The 17,991-nt window shown below is 46.8% G+C and overlaps 1 protein-coding gene across 4 annotated transcripts in view; it reads right to left on the reverse strand.

Moving 5' to 3' along the window:
* Nucleotides 1-17,991, reverse strand: part of hspbap1 (hspb associated protein 1) — a 234,476-nt gene that overhangs the window by 34,030 nt on the left and 182,455 nt on the right. For all 4 annotated transcript variants that reach the window (XM_070875247.1, XM_070875249.1, XM_070875246.1 and 1 more), the window contains one exon: nt 16,814-16,985. In XM_070875247.1, coding sequence (XP_070731348.1) covers nt 16,814-16,985 — 172 coding nt within the window. The remainder of the gene's footprint in view (nt 1-16,813; nt 16,986-17,991) is intronic.

Below are 17,991 nucleotides of genomic sequence, written 5' to 3' on the forward strand. Positions count from 1 at the left end.
GTTAATGTACAAAACAAAACATGATATTTCACAATTGTACCCATCATGGGTTTTATGGCACTCCGTTTATACTCAGAATGATGCTTTTTCTTCCCTTATTCAGTAAGTCGTAATTTAAGGTTTCCAATTTACTCTTGCATCTCGGAAAGTAATTTCCATCCACTTTTGCAAAATGAGCGTAAACAAATGAGAAATTAATTCTACTTGTCACACTGTGTCTGAACACACGATTGAAAAACTGTATCGTACTAATGGGACTAACATAAAAGGACAACTTATGCACAATGGCAGGGAAGGGAAGAATATCACACTAAGAAGCAGTCCACAGGTTCACTGGCAACCCAAGTTATGGTGCAAGATTGGCTCACTATCACTGTAGCACATAATAAACAGTACAAGACTAATTTAGTACAATTTGTTCTGTTGATATAACAATTGCAATAATAAAAACCCTCGTTTTAAATCATGAAATGCAATTAAGCTGTCCTCGAGTCTGGGTAAACAATATTTTTTCCAACATCTTGTGCCCTCCGCTGTAAGTTTTTAATAACACACAGTTTGTGCACTCCCACTGCTGACCCCTCCGATCATCATCTCCAGGACCAGCCGGCCACAGATCCAGAACTGAGGGGGGGGGGGGAGCGGGGGAAAGCAGGGCCTCAAAACTGCATGGTCGCGATCTCCATCTCCACTGCAAAAAAATCTAACTCAATTTAAAAAACCTACGGTGCGATGAACATGGTCTCATCGCCCCGTGCACCCCGTCTCCCCTCTCCCCCCCCAGCCCTCCATTTTGTGATCTTACATTCCTATCCAAACCAGCATGTGAAGAGAGTCAGCCCAACTGGGATTGTTCTCCTTACAGCAGAGAAGGGAGATTTAATGAGAGGTGTTCAAAATTATGAGGCGTTTTGGTTGAGACATGGAGAAACTATTTGCATTGGCAGGAAGGTCCATGATCAAAGGACGCAGATTTAAAAATAATTGGCAAAAATGCCAGGAGTGGGCGGGGGGGAAAAACATGAGAATTGATTTTACGCAGTGAGCTGTGATGATCTTGAACACACTGCCTGAAAGGATTGAATCTGCTTGCACCACTCTAACATTCAAAAGGGAATTGGATGTATACTTAAAAAGGAAAACATTTTGCAAGGTTGTGGGGAAAGAGCAGGGGAGTGAGACTAATTGGATAGCTCTTTCAGGCACGATGGGCCGAATGGTCTCCCCTTCCGCGCTGTATGAATTTCCGAACTTTGGGATGCTGCAGGGCCACACTTCAGCTAACGTACCGATCAACTTCTGACGATTAAATAGCAATTGCCATTTGTTTCCTTATTTCTTTTACCTCCTTCAGGTGCAACTTGCTTGAAAAGTAACCTTCCTTCAGCTAGGTAAATCACACAACTGCATTCTGAAACTGTACAGTGCAAAGGCGAAGGCAAGTGACAAGTTTCTTGCCTCCCGAAATAAAACTTCCCATTATCCCAAAGTATTCTGGTCAGCGATTTGGGGTGGTTGGGGGGTGGTGGAGAGAGAAACATAAAAACATAGAAAATAGGTGCAGGAGTAGGCCATTCTGCCCTTCGAGCCTGCACTGCCATTCAACAAGACCAAGGCTGATCACCCACCCCATCACCTCCCCCTCCACACCCCCGATCCCCCCAGCCGCAAGGACCACATCCAACTCCGTCCGGAACACATCCAATGAACTGGCATCAACAACTCTCTGCGGTAGGGAACCCCACAGGCCAACAACACCCGAGTGAAGAAGTCTCTCCCAATCACAGCTTCAAACAGCCCACCCCCCATCCCAAGAGCGTGTCCCCCCTCCCCCGGCTCTGGACCCACCCAACACTGGGAACACTCCCCCCACACCCAACCCGCCCCGTCCCGTCAGAATCCTTCCCAATTGCCGAACACCCCCGGATGTCGAGCCCCCAGCCCCGGCCACCCCGGAGTCACGCCCCCGCGACGCCAACTGTCACAGGACAGAGAGTGGAGAGCACCAGTTCCCACTGTCACAGGATAGAGAGTGGAGAGCACCAGTTCCCACTGTCACAGGACAGAGAGTGGAGAGCACCAGTTCCAACTGTCACAGGACGGGAGAGTGGAGAGCACCAGTTCCCACTGTCACAGGACAGAGAGTGGAGAGCACCAGTTCCCACTGTCACAGGACAGAGAGTGGAGAGCACCAGTTCCAACTGTCACAGGACGGGAGAGTGGAGAGCACCAGTTCCCACTGTCACAGGACAGAGAGTGGAGAGCACCAGTTCCCACTATCACAGGACAGAGAGTGGAGAGCACCAGTTCCCACTGTCACAGGACAGAGAGTGGAGAGCACCAGTTCCCACTGTCACAGGACAGAGAGTGGAGAGCACCAGTTCCAACTGTCACAGGACGGGAGAGTGGAGAGCACCAGTTCCCACTGTCACAGGACAGAGAGTGGAGAGCACCAGTTCCCACTATCACAGGACAGAGAGTGGAGAGCACCAGTTCCCACTGTCACAGGACAGAGAGTGGAGAGCACCAGTTCCAACTGTCACAGCACAGAGAGTGGAGAGCACCAGTTCAAACTGTCACAGGAGAGAGAGTGGAGAGCACCAGTTCAAACTGTCACAGGACAGAGAGTGGAGAGCACCAGTTCAAACTGTCACAGGAGAGAGAGTGGAGAGCACCAGTTCAAACTGTCACAGGAGAGAGAGTGGAGAGCACCAGTTCCCACTGTCACAGGAGAGAGAGTGGAGAGCACCAGTTCCCACTGTCACAGGACAGAGAGTGGAGAGCACCAGTTCCAACTGTCACAGGAGAGAGAGTGGAGAGCACCAGTTCCCACTGTCACAGGACAGAGAGTGGAGAGCACCAGTTCCCACTGTCACAGGAGAGTGGAGAGCACCAGTTCCCACTGTCACAGGAGAGTGGAGAGCACCAGTTCCCACTGACACAGGACAGAGAGTGGAGAGCACCAGTTCCCACTGTCACAGGACAGAGAGTGGAGAGCACCAGTTCCCACTGTCACAGGAGAGTGAGTGGAGAGCACCAGTTCCCACTGTCACAGGAGAGTGGAGAGCACCAGAAACCCTCCTTCAAGATTCAATCACCTCAATGATCAGCCAATGCCTTCCCTTTCCCTCCTGGCCTCATGCCGCGACACTTCCCAATTTCCCACAGTAATTATTTTGGAGGCGATGGGCATTTATCAAGGCGAGGGGTGGTCTGAGCTGATGGACCGCTTTACTCATTTTTTTAACGCTCAATGGAAGCATCAAACATTCCCAATTCAGGTCGGGCACAGACCAGAGATGGAGTTAAAAACGACTGCATTCCATTAACTGCAACCTTGGAGGAACGGCACATACTGCATCAGCAGACAAACATAAAACAATAAGGCAAAAGGAATGGAGTAGGTAGCTGCAGTTTAAGAGCGAGCACTGGAACAAGGGCCAAATAACCTGCTTCTGTGCTGTAATTTCTGAGATTTTCACTTTCCACACCAATCCTATCCTTGAGCCTTCGAGGAGTGAAACTGCCAATTTAGAGCCAACATGAGTCAAATTATGGGAATTTGTGTGTTGTGGATCTGTGCGCATAGTTTTTCAACTTCATATTTGCTGGAAAGGCATCTGAAATCTACGGCCAAGTTCTCTCAAGAAAGAACATGAGAACATAAGGATTAGGAGCTGGGCCGTTCAGCCCCTCGGGCCTACTCCGCCATTCAATGAGATCATGACTGATCTATGCTCAACACTTTCCTCCACTCTCCCCACATCCCTTGATTCCCTTAATATCCAAAAATCTATCGATCTCTGTCTTGAATATACTCAAAGACTGAGCCTCCACAGCCCTCTGGGGAAGAGAATTCCAAAGATTTACCATTCACTGTGTGAAGAAGTTTCTCCTCATCTCAGTCCTAAGTGGCTGACCCCTTATTCTGAGACTGTGACTCCTGGTTCTCGACTCTCCAGCCAGGGGAAACATCCTCCCTGCATTTACCCTGTCAAGCCCTGTAAGAACTTTGTATGTTTTAATGAGATCACCTCTCATTCTTCGACATTCCAGAGCATAGAGGTGTAGTCTACTCAATCTCTCCTCCTAGGACAATCCCTCCATCCCAGGAATCAGTCTGGTGAACCTTCGTTGCACTCCCTCAATGGCAAGTGTATCCTTCCCTCGGTAAGACCACCAAAACTGTACACAATACTCCAGGTGTGGTCTCATAATTGAAGATGTCTGCACTCTTGTACTCATATACTCTTGTAATAAAGGCCAGCATACCATTTGCTTTCTTAATTGCTTGCTGTACCTGCAGGTTAACTTTCAGTGATTCGTGTACAAGAACACCCAGGTCCCTCTGAACATCAACATTTCCCAATCTCTCACCATTTTAAAAATACTCCACTTTTCTATTTTTCCTATCAAAGTAGATAACTTCACATTTCTCCACATTATATTCCATTTGCCATGTTCTTGCCCGCTCACTTAGTCTGTCTATATCCCCTTGAAGTCTCTTTGCATCCTCCTCACAACTTACATTCCCACCTAAGCTTTGTATCATCAGCAAACTTGGATATACAGGCAATTCTCGATTATCCGCACACGGATCCAACGGGAAACCATTGTAACGGGATTTAAAATTTCGACCCAGGAATGCATCGGGCTGCTGACATTGCAGTCCTTTCGGCCTGGGAAGGCATCGGGCCAGTGCGTTCGGAGTCCTTTCGACCGGGGAAGGCATCGGGTTTTAACTTTATAATGCCAATCGCTCCAACGGAGAAATCGTTTACCCGGCATAGCCCAATCCCCGAGGGACCCGGATAATCGAGAGTTGCCTGTATTACATTTGGTCCCCTCATCCAAATAATTTCTCTAGATTGTGAATAGTCGGAGCCCAAGCACCGATCCTTCCTGCACCCTACTAGTTACAGTCTGCCAACCTGAAAATGACCTGTTTACTCTGCTTTCTGTCCGTTAACCCAATCCGCAAACCATATAGATTACCCCTAATCCCATGAGCCCTAATTTTGTTCAATAACTTAATGTGTGGCACCTTATTGAATGCCTTCTGAAATTCCAAATACACCATATACACTGGTCCCCCCCTTTATCTATTCTGCTAGTTACAACCTCAAAACAGATTTGTTAAACATAATTTCCCTTTCCACGTTCCGTGTTGACTCTGCCCAATCCTATTATTATTTTCTAAGTGCCCTGTTACCACATCCTTAATAATAGATTCTAGCATTTTCCTTACTGTCAGGCTAACTGGTCTATAATTCCCTGTATTCTCTCTCCCTCCTTTCTAAAATAGCGTGGTTACATTAGCTACCTTCCAATCTGCTAGAATCTATAGAATTTTGGAAGATGACAACCAATGCATCCTTTATCTCTATAGCCACCTTTCAAAACACTCGGATGTAGGCTATCAGATCCAAGGGATTTATCAGCTTTCAGTCCCATTTTTTTTACTAATACTCATTCCTTTCATTTTCGCTAGACCCGATACTCCACAATTTCTGGGAGGTTTTTCATGTCTTCTTCTGTGACACAAGTATTTGTTTAATTTCCCTGCCATTTCCTTATTTCCCATTATAATTTCTTCTGTTTCAGCCTGTAGTGGACCCACATTTACTTTTCCTTTTTACATACCTATAGAAGCTTTTACATTCTGTTTTTGTCTCTCTCGCGAGTTTACTCTCATTCTATTTTCCCTTTCTATTATCAATGTCTCGTTCCTCCTTTGCTGAATTATAAAATCTTACCAAATCCTCAGGCTTACTGCTCTTTTTGGCAACATTATAAGCCTCTTCCTTTGATCTAATACTGCCTTTAACTTCTCTTGTTAGCCATGGTTGGATCACTTTCTTGTGGGGTTTTTCTGCCTTAAAGAAACAACTTGCATTTATATAGCGCCTTTCACAACCTCACGGCGTCCCAAACGCTTTACAGACACTGAAGTATCTGAAGTATAGTCACTTTTGTAGTGCAGTAAATGCAGCAGCCGATTTGCATGCAGCCAGTTCCCACAAACAGCAATGTGACTAGATAACCTGTTTTTTTTTAAAAAAGTGCTGTTGGTTGTGCGATAAATATTATCCAGGAATCTAGGAAGATTACTGCTTTTCTTCGAAATAGTGCCATGGGAACCTTTATGTCCACCTGAGAGAGAAGACAGGGCCTCAGTTGAACGCCTCATCTCAAAGACAACACCTGGAGTGGCAGCCTTGATTTTGTGCTCATGTCTCTGGAGTGGAACTTGAACCCCCAACCTTCTGATTCAGAGGTGAGATTGATATCCACTGAGCCACGTCTGACACTCAAACCACAGCAACTTAATCTGCCATGCCAAGGTCAGACGCAAACAATACCTAAACTCAGTTATGTCTCTAATGAGCCACAGACCGTTACAGCACACAAACAGTCCATTAGCATCAACAATTCCTGCTAGTGTTTCTTTCCCATGAGCCACCTAACGCCAACACTCCTGCTCACTCTCTGCACCCTTTAATAATAATCTTTTGCAAGCAACAATCTAATTCCCTTTTGAAAATAATTTATGGATTCTATTTCAACAACAGTCTGTGGCAGAGAATTCTAAATGTAATTCTTTTTGTTATTGGAGCCCACTGGTTCCCTTCTTGCTGAATACTGGAAACAATCAATCAAATTAAAAATATTTTATCAAAGCACCTCTTAACCTTCTCAGCTCCAGCCAATAAAAAAGCCCTAATTTCTCAAGTTTGCCTTCATGGCTGTAACTCCCTCGTCTCTGGTAACATGTTAGTGTGATTGTGATGGTCACCATTGCCTCTTAAGTGTGCTAAGTTCGCTTCAGTTGCAAATATTGATGCTCAGATATGGTTCTTGAGGCAAGAACATTGAGAAGAGGGGTGGAAAAGGTGGCATGGGACAAAGTTTTCACAAGCTTGGCCTCACTTGTCACTTGTCCCCATGATTATTATTGTAAGCATGCGATCATTTGACTGGAGGGGCATTTTGAGGAGTGTATTTAAAAACTCATACAGTAAAATGGCTTAGAAATTGGACACTTACAGAAACCTGCGCTATTGGGCAGAAGTTCACACTGGGGTCTGGAGATTTGTAGTACAGCACTAACTTATTGTGTAAACCCGCCCCCCCCCCACTGATGGCGTTCGTGGGGCAACCGACCTGAAGTTCCCATCCAGGAGAGGCGTCGCTGCTTCTAACAGCCTCTGGGAACGAGGCTGTGGAGTCCGCAGGGAATTGTGAGCAATTAACAGGGTTATGAATTGAAGGGGCAATGCATTCAGAACTAACAAAACTTAAAATGGTGTAAAAAATGCAGTTTTTAGCATTTACTGCCTTTCAAATTTTGGGGGGTTTTACCAAATGGGAGTCTTCAGCACTTAAAGCTGAATTGCCTTCCAAACCTCAAAAAAAAAGAGAAAATTGCTTCAGCGCTAACATAAATGGCTCAGCAAGTCAGGGAAGGGGCACCTTGGGTCTCGCACGCAGCACTCCAGCTTTGTGCAGGGAGTCAACACTGCGAGAGGTCCTCCACCCACAGGGGCCAGGAGACCCTCCAGAAACAGTCACTGAGGCCCGCCACTGCCAGTCGTGTCGTTCCCAGCACCTGGTTCCAGTGCCTAAAGAAGCTTCATGACCTCACACCACTGGTCAAGGTCAGTGAATGCATCTTCAAAAGCCGTCTCCTACCAAACTGCATCACGAGCCTCACGCATTGCTCAATGCGTGACTCCTCCCACAATCACTCACCGACCAACAATCTGTACCAACCACAAGGCACATCTCCCATTCCTAGCCTCACCATTGGAGGAGATGGTGCTGGCCATTCCTGGCAGTGGCATGGCTGAGCTCTTGGCCAGTGGCGGGGCTGAAAGAATAGAAGATGCTGATATCCTCATACGTTATCCTCCTTCGCGCATGCACCTCTGGCTTCCACTCACCACTACTCCACCCTTGCGCCTTCCTCATTTCACACAATCAAGAACTGCAGCCTGCCCAGCCAGTGGTTGGCCAAGAAGAGGGAGAGGAGAATGATGAAGATGATGATGATTGATTTGACACTCCCAGCCACCAGCTCCTTAAAATCGACCAGCAAGACCATTTGCAGTGCCCCCCTACTGAAAGTCAGCAGCCTTCCACCAGCCATGCTACAGCCACTGTCGCAGCACTGCGTGACATCAGTAGGTTAAGCAAAGGCAGACACAAGATAGTCAACTAAGAAAATGTTTAATGGTGATGAGTTGATTCCTTGATGTCACATTGGTTGGATAGATATATAAAGTTGGAATGGAAAGTTTGCTTTGTGGTGGACTGTATTTTAGCATCGTGGCCAAGAAGAAACTGGGATGGTCAGTAACAGAGGGAAGGTAAGGTGCGGGACAAATGTGGGAGAGGGAATTGGGGTTGTGGTCACTGGTCCCGCAGGTGGATGATTCCATCCCGGATACCCTGGTCAGAAAGGGGCTACCTGGGTTGCATCCTTCCCTCAGTTTCATGCTCCTCGGCGTCGTCTTCTTCGGTGTCATCCTCTTCCCTCTGCGAGCGGATGCTGTAAATCAACCTAAAATGCTGGAAATACTCAGCAGGTCAGGCAGCATCGCGGCCTGAGACGTGAACTCTGTTTCTCTCTCCACGGATGTTGACTGACCTGCTGAGTATTTCCAGCACTTTGTCTTCTCAGAGGCCATCCTTTACCATCCGAGGCCTTGCAAGAATCCAGCAGCACTCCCTACACACTTAAAAAAAAACTTTTAACATCTATTGCAGCAAGCCACTAGTTCAATAAGATCAAAAAAAAAACCAGTCGAAAAGTTTAAAAGCAATATTAGCTTGGGCCCTAAGATCTGGAATTCCCTCCCTAAACCTCTCCATCTCTCTACCTCTCTTTCCTCCTTTAAGACGCTCCTTAAAATGTACCCCTCATCTGTCGTAATTTCTTTTTACATGGCTCAGTAACAAATTTATCTATTTTATCTTACAACACTTCTGCGAAGCACCTTGGGACATTTTACTACATTAAAGGCTCTATATAAATAAAAGTTGTTGTTGTATGTGTCCCTTTAAGAGATGCTGTCAGTGCCTCAGTGCTGGGTTTAACTGGTGTGCTTAGGACCCAGCACTCGAGTCGATGTTGGCCATGGTGACATTAAGTCAGCATTGCTATTTTTCTTTTCGGGGCAATGCTACTTACCGGCAGCACTGCCGGGATTTCTAAAATGGAGCGCGCCTTGACATTACACTGGACGAATTGGTGGTGCTAAGTTAGGGAATCTCTCCCCCAATGTCACTCACTTCCCATGTGTTATTCCCATCTACGAGCCTTGTTAGAAACTGACAAAAGCTATTCAATGAAAGGAAATTAATGAAGTCAATGCCGAGGTTTGAACTCACAACCATTTGGTTGGAAGCCAGTGTTCAATATTCTGAGCTACCATTAGTTACGGGCACAACACATTCCAACATTTGACACAGAAAAGGATCACGATGAAATTCATGCAACAAAACTGATTTTTCCCAGTCGATTTCAACATAGGCATTAAATAAATGACTGCCCCTCGGCCAAGCAGAATGTGCACTCTCAGTGCATGTCAAATGTTTAATCAGTTTTGTTTTCACCATAAAATGTTTGGGGTCTTTGTTGCCATGCCAAGTTCATACTGCAGTTCACAGATGTCTCTATCTAGTCGACGATAAATGTATTCCATCCAAAGCGAGAATATTCAAACATATAAAAACTGCCCAACCATATATGCGCGTCTTTAAATTGCTGCTTCTCTCCAGTCCGGTTTTAGCCTACAGAGCTTTAGCCCATTTCAATACCATTAAAAAAATGTGAATCGTGGAGATCTTCTCAAACATGTTTTGTCTTTCTTGTAATCGGCCCAAATTCTGGACAAGTCAGCAATAGTGTTCAAAGCCATAACAAATCTAAATGTTGAAGGCTATTGTGGCTTTTAAGCCAACTTTAGAATAAGAACAAGTTGAATTCAGGACAGAACGATTTCTTTGCACCAGAGCTGCTAGGCTCCCAAATGGTTTAATGAATGAATGCACCAGGTGGTACAATGTAGGAAAATGTGAGATTATCTACTTTGGTAGGAAAAATAAAAAAGCTAACTTATTTAAATGGGGAGAGATTACAAAATGCTGTGGTACAAAGGGATCTTGGAGTCCTTGTGCATGAAACACAAAAAGTTAGTATGTAGGTACAGCAAGTAATCAGGAAGGCAAATGGAATGTTGGCCTTTATTCCAACGGGGATGGAGTATAAAAGTAGGGAACTCCTGCTACAACTGTACAGGGCATTGGTAAGACCACACCTGGGGCCCGAAATTGGTCGTTGCATAAGGTCCGCCCATTTCTCGGCGGTATGCCAGCGGTGCATTGTTTCAAATGGTCGGCATACCACTGAGACCAAAGAGGACAAAATTGGTCGATTTATTTTTTGGCATTATGTTGGCGGTATGCCAGCGGTCTGCAGCGGGCGGGAGGTAACATAGTAGTCGATCCAGATTGACTTTCTTTTTGATGGACGGTGCGGCACTGAACTGCGCATGCGCGATTTTTTTCCCCCCTTGTTTTTTTCATACAAGTGTTTTACCCGCGATTTCGCGCATGCGCAGTGAGTTGAAGAGGAGAGAGAGGGAGTGAGAAGGAGCAGCAAGCTAGTCGACGGTCAATTACTTTAAAACACATTGTAGAGTTAAAAAATATTCATAACAACTAATAATTCTATAGTTTGAACAAGAAGACATTTTCCAAAGCAAAAATCATAACATAAATATAATGGAAATGTTAAAAAAAAAAGTCTAAGTGCAGGAACATCGAAAAGGATGGGATGTTGAGGGAGCCCGCTTTCGACGAGACGGAGTTACCTGCCCTTTGAGAATATCACAGAGAGGTACTCCGAGCTAAGGAAGGATGGTTGGGGAAAGCCCCCCCCCCGCCCCTCCAAAGGAGTACAACACGATATGGGACGAGATCAGGGAGGCTGTGTCCTCCATAAGTACCATGGTACGCACCGGGGAAAGGTGCCGTAATGGAACAACCTGGTGAGGGTAGCAAGAGTAAGTAATGATTTTATTTGTGCACCCCCCACATGCCATGTACCATGTAAATGTAGGTTCAGTGTCACACGGATGATTTTATTTATCTTAAGGTTACAGCGATGTATTCATGCTTTCAGGCAATGACAAGAGGATCAACGCAGTGTTTTTAATGTGTGTATGTGTGCGTGTGCGTGTGTGAGAGAGAGAGAGACCCTCTGTGTCTGCGATGTTAAATGGATTGAAGATTTTACCTTTCATTTCTTTTGCTTTCTGCAGAAGACGACATCTGCAATAGCAGCCAATCAGCGATGTACTGGGGGAGTACCCACAACCCAAAGGCCATTGACAGATCCATGCCCCGTCCCTGGTCGGGGATAGCAACCGTGCCACCACTGGCATTGGAGCTGACCCACTCACACAGGATGGTAAGTTGAATAAAATGCAGTCTGTGTTGCCGTCCTCTCATGTCATGTAATGTAACTGTAATGCTAATGTTGGCCTGATGTAATGTAATGTAAGTTTATTGTACTGTAATGTTGGCCTCATGTGATGTATTGCAATGTTGGGGGCATGTAACGCAATGCATATATATATATATATATATGTGCGCGATATGTAATGCAGTACTGCAGCAATGATGGACATTTAAGAAAGACTGCGCTATGTATCATGTAACCCTGACCCCTCCCCTGGTGCCAAGCATTTTTAAATGTTGTTTTGTACTTCCAGACTCCGACGATTCAGACCACACCGACACACACACAGAGACCAGACGACAGACCCACTGCCTCCACCTCTGCCGCGCCCAGCCTTCTCCTGACTTCACCATTGGCAGAGACGATGAAGACGAAGAGGAAGAGCCGCTGATCCTGGAGCCAGTGGAGGTGGGGGGGTGGAGACGGAGGAGGATACACCAGTTCCATGTGCGCCAGCTGGAACATCCTCCACCACCGAGTCTATATTCAGAGGATTCCCCCATGGCTCCTCTCTGATTCTGCAGGACCAAGCAGTGCGCAGCAAGGCACCCCCAGTGTTGCAGCGCCTTTGCTGCAGCGATGGAGGTTGGTGCAGAAAAGGTTGGTTGCTGCACGACAGATAGGCGCATACCAGGACACAGGTCGAGAGCTGCTCAAGGCCATGGCTATGACAGACGCAAACACCGCGGCTCTATCAAGACAGTAGTCGGAGGTTCTGTCGCGTCTGATCACCGCAATGGTGCGAACCGCCGACTCCATTGAAGCCATGCGGCAATCGACGGGATCGGGACATGGCACAGAATTCCTCCCATGCCATAGTAGTCAGGTCGACAGCACCTGAGGGTGGGGAGCCGACAGCATCTTCCAGCCCTGAAGCCGTGTCTTCCACATCACGAGCTTCTCCTGAGGCTCCATTTATTGCGCCTGCATTGTCCGACCCCCAACGACAGCAACAGCACTCGGGGTGAGGTGCTGCATGCCGGCTTGGTACCACTACAGGGAGGTCTGGGCTCAGGGGCAGTGGGAAAGGGAAGGGCAGGAGTAAGAAAAGGGGGGGAATGGTCCCAAGAGTGGTGTAGCACACGGTCGAGGTCGAGGTCGAGGACAGGTAAAGGATCTTTTGTTGTACTTGTTCATTGAATAATTGAAGTTTGATTTTTAAAAGTTTATTAAAGTTGTTAAACTTGTTACAGTAGTTTTATAGTTATAAGTTTTACAAAGTTTTAAAATTGTTGTACATTTTTGACATTTTTACATAAATGTTTGAATTGAATTTAAGCACTCTTGTACAGTGTCAAACCTTTGGGGTAACAGTCAACGCAGCTCTCCACATTCAAGCAGTGTGTTTATTTATGAGCTGCTGACGTAACAATTTTGCAGTGGCATATGCTCCACGAGCCCCCCCCACTGTGGTGTTTTGGGGGGGGGGGGGGAGGGGGGGTGCCATGGGTTCATCGCTGAGCTCCTCCTCATCCTCCACCCCTCATCTTTCTCTTCTTCCTCCTCCGTCTCCTGCACTCTCTCCTCAGGTGGTTCCGCAGTCCCCTGTGGCAATTCCTGTCCCCACATGATGCAACATGTAGCACACCACTGTGAACTGAGCAACCTGCTCAGGGTGGTGTTGCAGCCTGCCTCCCGAGTGATTCAAGCATCGAAAGCGCTGCTTCAGCACTCCAATTGTCTTTTCGATAATATTACATGTGGCTATATGGCCCTGATTATATTGTTGCTCGCCTTCTGTCTGAGGGTTCTGCAGGAGGGTCAAGAGCCAGGTGGCAAGGCCATACCCTTTGTCCCCCAGCATCCAGCATTTACCTTGTGGCTCAGACTTCAACAGGTCAGACACAGTGCTCTCACGCAAGATGTGCGCATCATGGATGCTCCCTGGAAAGTTGCCATTCACTGCCATTATGCGCTGTGCATGGCAGCATACGAGCTGCACGTTGAGGGAATGAAACCCCTTATGGTTTCAGTACACCTCCGCCTCCTGTAATGGTGCTCGCGGGGCACTATGGGTACAGTCAACAGCACCCTTCATCTTGGGGAAGCCGGCAACGTGTGCAAATCCAAAAGCTGTGTCACTCTGTGCCTCCCTGGTCATTGGGAAGTTTATAAATTCCATCCTGCGTGCATACACTGCTTCGGTTACCTTCGAATGCACCGATGAGTAGCGTACTGAGAAAGAGAGCATATGTCCCCAGCTGATGCGTGAAAAGAGCCACTTGCATAAAAGGAAAGTGCCACAGTCACCTTCATCTCGACAGAGAGTGCAGTAATGTTGGTGGTACTGGGCTGCAGGTCTGCCTTAATGAGCTGGCAAATCTCATTGAGCACCTCTTTTCGGAAGCGCAGCCTTCGAACGCACTGTCGATTGGTCAGGTCCAAGGATAAACGTTTCTCCCTGAAAATCCTTTGTGGGTAAGGCCTCCTCCTTATCAGTCTGCGACGTCCTCCAGTACCCTGATAAACCTTCTCCCATCTGGATCCTTTATTAGACATGTAGTCAGCAATACAGGCTGAGATAGTACTCAGATTCCTTTTAAATTTCACAGAATATTTTTCAATGAAAAAAATACAACTAAAATGCCTTTGATCTTAATAATTTGCTCAGTACCAATAAAAATACCTTTCCCACTGTAAATTGCACTGTAAAGTCACTGTTCACCTTCGAAATGCAGAGGTGCTGCTTCAGCTGACTGCTCCCGATTTCAAAATGGCGGCTCCAAGCACTGCCGCCCATTCCCACCCTCTTAATATCGCGTAAAACCACCTTTTCCTGGATGGTATGCAGCTCCAGTGGTATGTCGGTGGCATGCGATAAAAATCAGTTTTTTTGGGGCGGTCCTGCATGGCGGACGCTGATGAATATTCCGCCGAGCGGTATGTCGGCGTTTTTTCACCAAAATCACATTTTGGAGCAGTAAGCGGGCGGTACGTCGATGAATTTCGGGCACCTGGAGTACTGCGAACAGCTTTGGTCTCCTTATTTGAGGAGGGATATACTTGCATTGGAGGCAGTTCAGAGAAGGTTCACGAGGTTGATTCCTGAGATGAGGGGGTTGACTTATGAAGGATGGCTGAGCAGGTTGGGTCTATACTCATTAAGAAACGTACAAGATTCTGAGGGGGCTTGACAAGTTCAGAAGAATGAGGTGTGATCTTGTCGAAATATATAAAATAATGAGGGGGCTCGACAAGGTGGATGCAGAGAGGATATTTCCACTCATAGGGGAATCTAGAACTAGGGGGCATAGTTTAAGAATAAGGAGTCGTCCATTTAAAACAGAAATGAAAAGGAATTTCTTCTTTCAGAGGGTCGTGAATCTTTGGAATTCTCTACCCCAGAGAGCTGTGGAGGCTGGGTCATTGAATATATTTAAGGTGGAGATACACAGGTTTTTGAATGATAAGGGAGTAAAGGGTTATGGGGAGCGGGCAGGGAAGTGGAGTTGAGGCCAAGATCAGATCAGCCATGATCTTATTGAATGGTGGAGCAGGCTTGAGGGGCCAATAGCCTACTCCTGCTCCTATTTCTTGTGTTATGTAGGTATGGTACCAAGATAGGTGCCAGGTCTGATCCGTGGGCTGGGTTGAATGACCTAATTTCAACTGAAGAGGTAATGGAGACCTCAGGTAAATTAGTGAGGGTGAGGGGGGAGGGGGGAGAACGGGGGGGGAGGGGGGAGAACGGGGGGGAGGGGGGAGAACGGGGGGGGGAAGGATTTCCTGATCGGAAATGCATACTTTTGGACTTTTGAGTGAGCACAGGATCAAACACAGGATCTGTGTTGCCCAGATCACGGTAACAATTAAATGAAACGGATCATTCATCTCCCAAAAACAGTGGTATATGGCTCCATGAGGGCTACTCAGTAAACTGCTGCTTAAAAGTACGATAATTCAACAATCTTTATTTATATAGCGTCTTAAATTAGTGAAGCGCCCCAATGCGCTTCACAGGAGCGTTATCAATCAAAATCTGACACTGAGCCACACATGGAAATATTGGGCAGATGAGGTCACGGAGGTAGGTTTTAAGGAGAGTCTTAAAGAAAGAGCGCTAAACAGACGGAAAGGTTTAGGGAGGGAATTCCAGAGCCGAGGCAACAGAAGGCACGGCCTCCAATGGTGGAGCAATTAAAACTGGGGCTGCGCAAGAGGCCAGAGATCTCGGAGGGTTGTAGGGATAGAGAAGGTTACAGAGATAGGGAGGGGGCAAGGCCATGGAAGGATTTGGAAAAAAGGATGAAGATATTAAAATGGAGGTGTTGCTAGACCCGGAATCAATGCAGGTCAGAGAGCACAGCAGGCTAACATCCCCATTATTGAAGCACTGACCACACTCGATCAGCTTCGCTGGGCAGGCCACATAGACTCCCTAAGCAAATGCTTTATGCGGAGCTCCTTCACGGCCATCAAGCCAAAGGTGGGCAGCGGAAGTGTTACAAGGACACCCTCAAAGCCTCCCTGGTAAAGTGCGACATCACCACCTGGGAGACCCTGGCCGAAGACCGCCCGAGGTGGAGAAAGTGCATCCGGGAGGGCGTCGAGCTCTTCGAGTCTCAACGCAAAGAGCGTGAAGAGGTCAAGCGTAGCCAGCGGAAGGAGCGCGCGGCAAACCAGCCCCACCTATCCCTTCCCTCGACGAATGTCTGTCCCACCTGCGACAGGGTCTGTGGTTCTCGTATTGGACTGTTCAGCCACCAAAGAACTTACTTTGGGAGTGGAAGCAAGTCTTCCTCGATTCTGAGGGACTGCCGATGATGATGATGACGGGTGAACGGGACTTGTTGAGAGTTAGGATACGGGCAGCAAAGTTTTGGATGAGCCATGTTTATGTAGGGTAGAAGTTTGGAGACCGGCCAGGAGAGCATTGGCATAGTCAAGGTGAGAGGCAACAAAGACGAGGCTGAAGGTTTCAGCAGCAGATGAGTGAAGGCGGATTCGGAGACTGGCGATGTTACGGAGGTGGAAGTAGGCGGTCTTAGTGATGGAGCAGATCCGTGGGTGGAAGCTCACTGCAGGGTCAAATCAATTGTGTGAAATCAGACATTTTGTTGAAGTGATTAGGTGCAACATAATTGCAAGTATATATTTAAGAACTGTTTTTATTTATTGCAGAGCTCTAAAGAAGCACTGTAACTAAAACTGATTCATGAAGCACATTATTCACAATGATAGTTCAACACTCAAACTAAATACAGATCAGCCATGATCTAATCGAATGGTGAAATGGCCTACTCGCGATCCGATATTCCCAAGTTCTGGCAAAGAGCACAATCTTACCTCTCCTGGCCGCAAGGTCACAACATGCGGCCTGGCTCCACGAAATCGAGGGAATCGCTCCAAATCAGGGTTGACCACGTTCACACTGCTAAATACACTGGACTCTTCGTAAGGAATTCTGGTGGGATAGAGGAAGGAGGTGTCTTCCGGGCGGAAAAGATGCCATCTTTTCCTGCAAATATATATATATTTTTTAAATCCTTAATTATTCCAACAACAAAAACAAATGCTCTTGCATGTAAAACGAAAAAGGTCTTTTTCTTATCTCTATCTCTCGGAGCCATGCATATTCCCCAGCTGCTGGCAAACTTTCTACTAAGGCCAGTGTCACTCTGACATTAGGATAGTACACCAACAGAAGCCTTGGGACAACTCTCACTTCAATTGTCTTTGCAACCACGCAAGGGGCACCTGGCCTCGAAAGAAAGTCTTGGATTTATATGGCATCTTTCACGACCACCGGACGTCTCAAAGCGCTCTACAGCCAATGAAGTACTTTTGGAGTGTAGTCACTGTTACAATGTGGGAAACGCGGCAGCCAATTTGCACACAGCAAGCTCCCACAAACAGCAATGTGATAAAGGCCAGATAATCTGTTTTGTTATGTCTACTGAGGGATAAATATTGGCCAGGACACCGGGGATAACTCACTGCCCTTCTTCGAAATAGCGTCATGGGATCTTTTACGCCCCACCTGAGAGCGCAGATGGGACCTCGGTTTAACGTCTCATCCGAAAGACGGCACCTCCGACAGTGCAACACTCCCTCAGCACTGCACTGGGAGTGTCAGCCTAGATTTATGTGCTGCTTGACACTTCTCCACGGAAGTGTGGTCAAGACTGGCAATTCAGGAGTGTGATGGTGGGAGAGGGGAAGAGAACCTGCAATCTGCAGTTCTGTGGCATCCCGTAATAACGCTCCAAATATTGAACCACTTCACCTCTTACCCGCCTCTCATCAAAATCTACATTTATATTTTTTATATTGTGAATTTCTTGCTACATTTTAAATGAGGGGCTTCAGCAGTGGGGAATATATTGCTTTTTCACTTCAGCATCTCGCGTCGCCATCAGACACTGCCAGTTCAGGATCACATAGAGCAAAGCCCTTGTGATTGTGCTCGAACCAAAGGCTCAGAGGACCTAATGATCTTATTTTCACCTGCTTCACCTTACCGT

The sequence above is a fragment of the Pristiophorus japonicus genome, chromosome 3 (assembly GCF_044704955.1).
Source record: "Pristiophorus japonicus isolate sPriJap1 chromosome 3, sPriJap1.hap1, whole genome shotgun sequence".
Taxonomy (NCBI): domain Eukaryota; kingdom Metazoa; phylum Chordata; class Chondrichthyes; family Pristiophoridae; genus Pristiophorus; species Pristiophorus japonicus.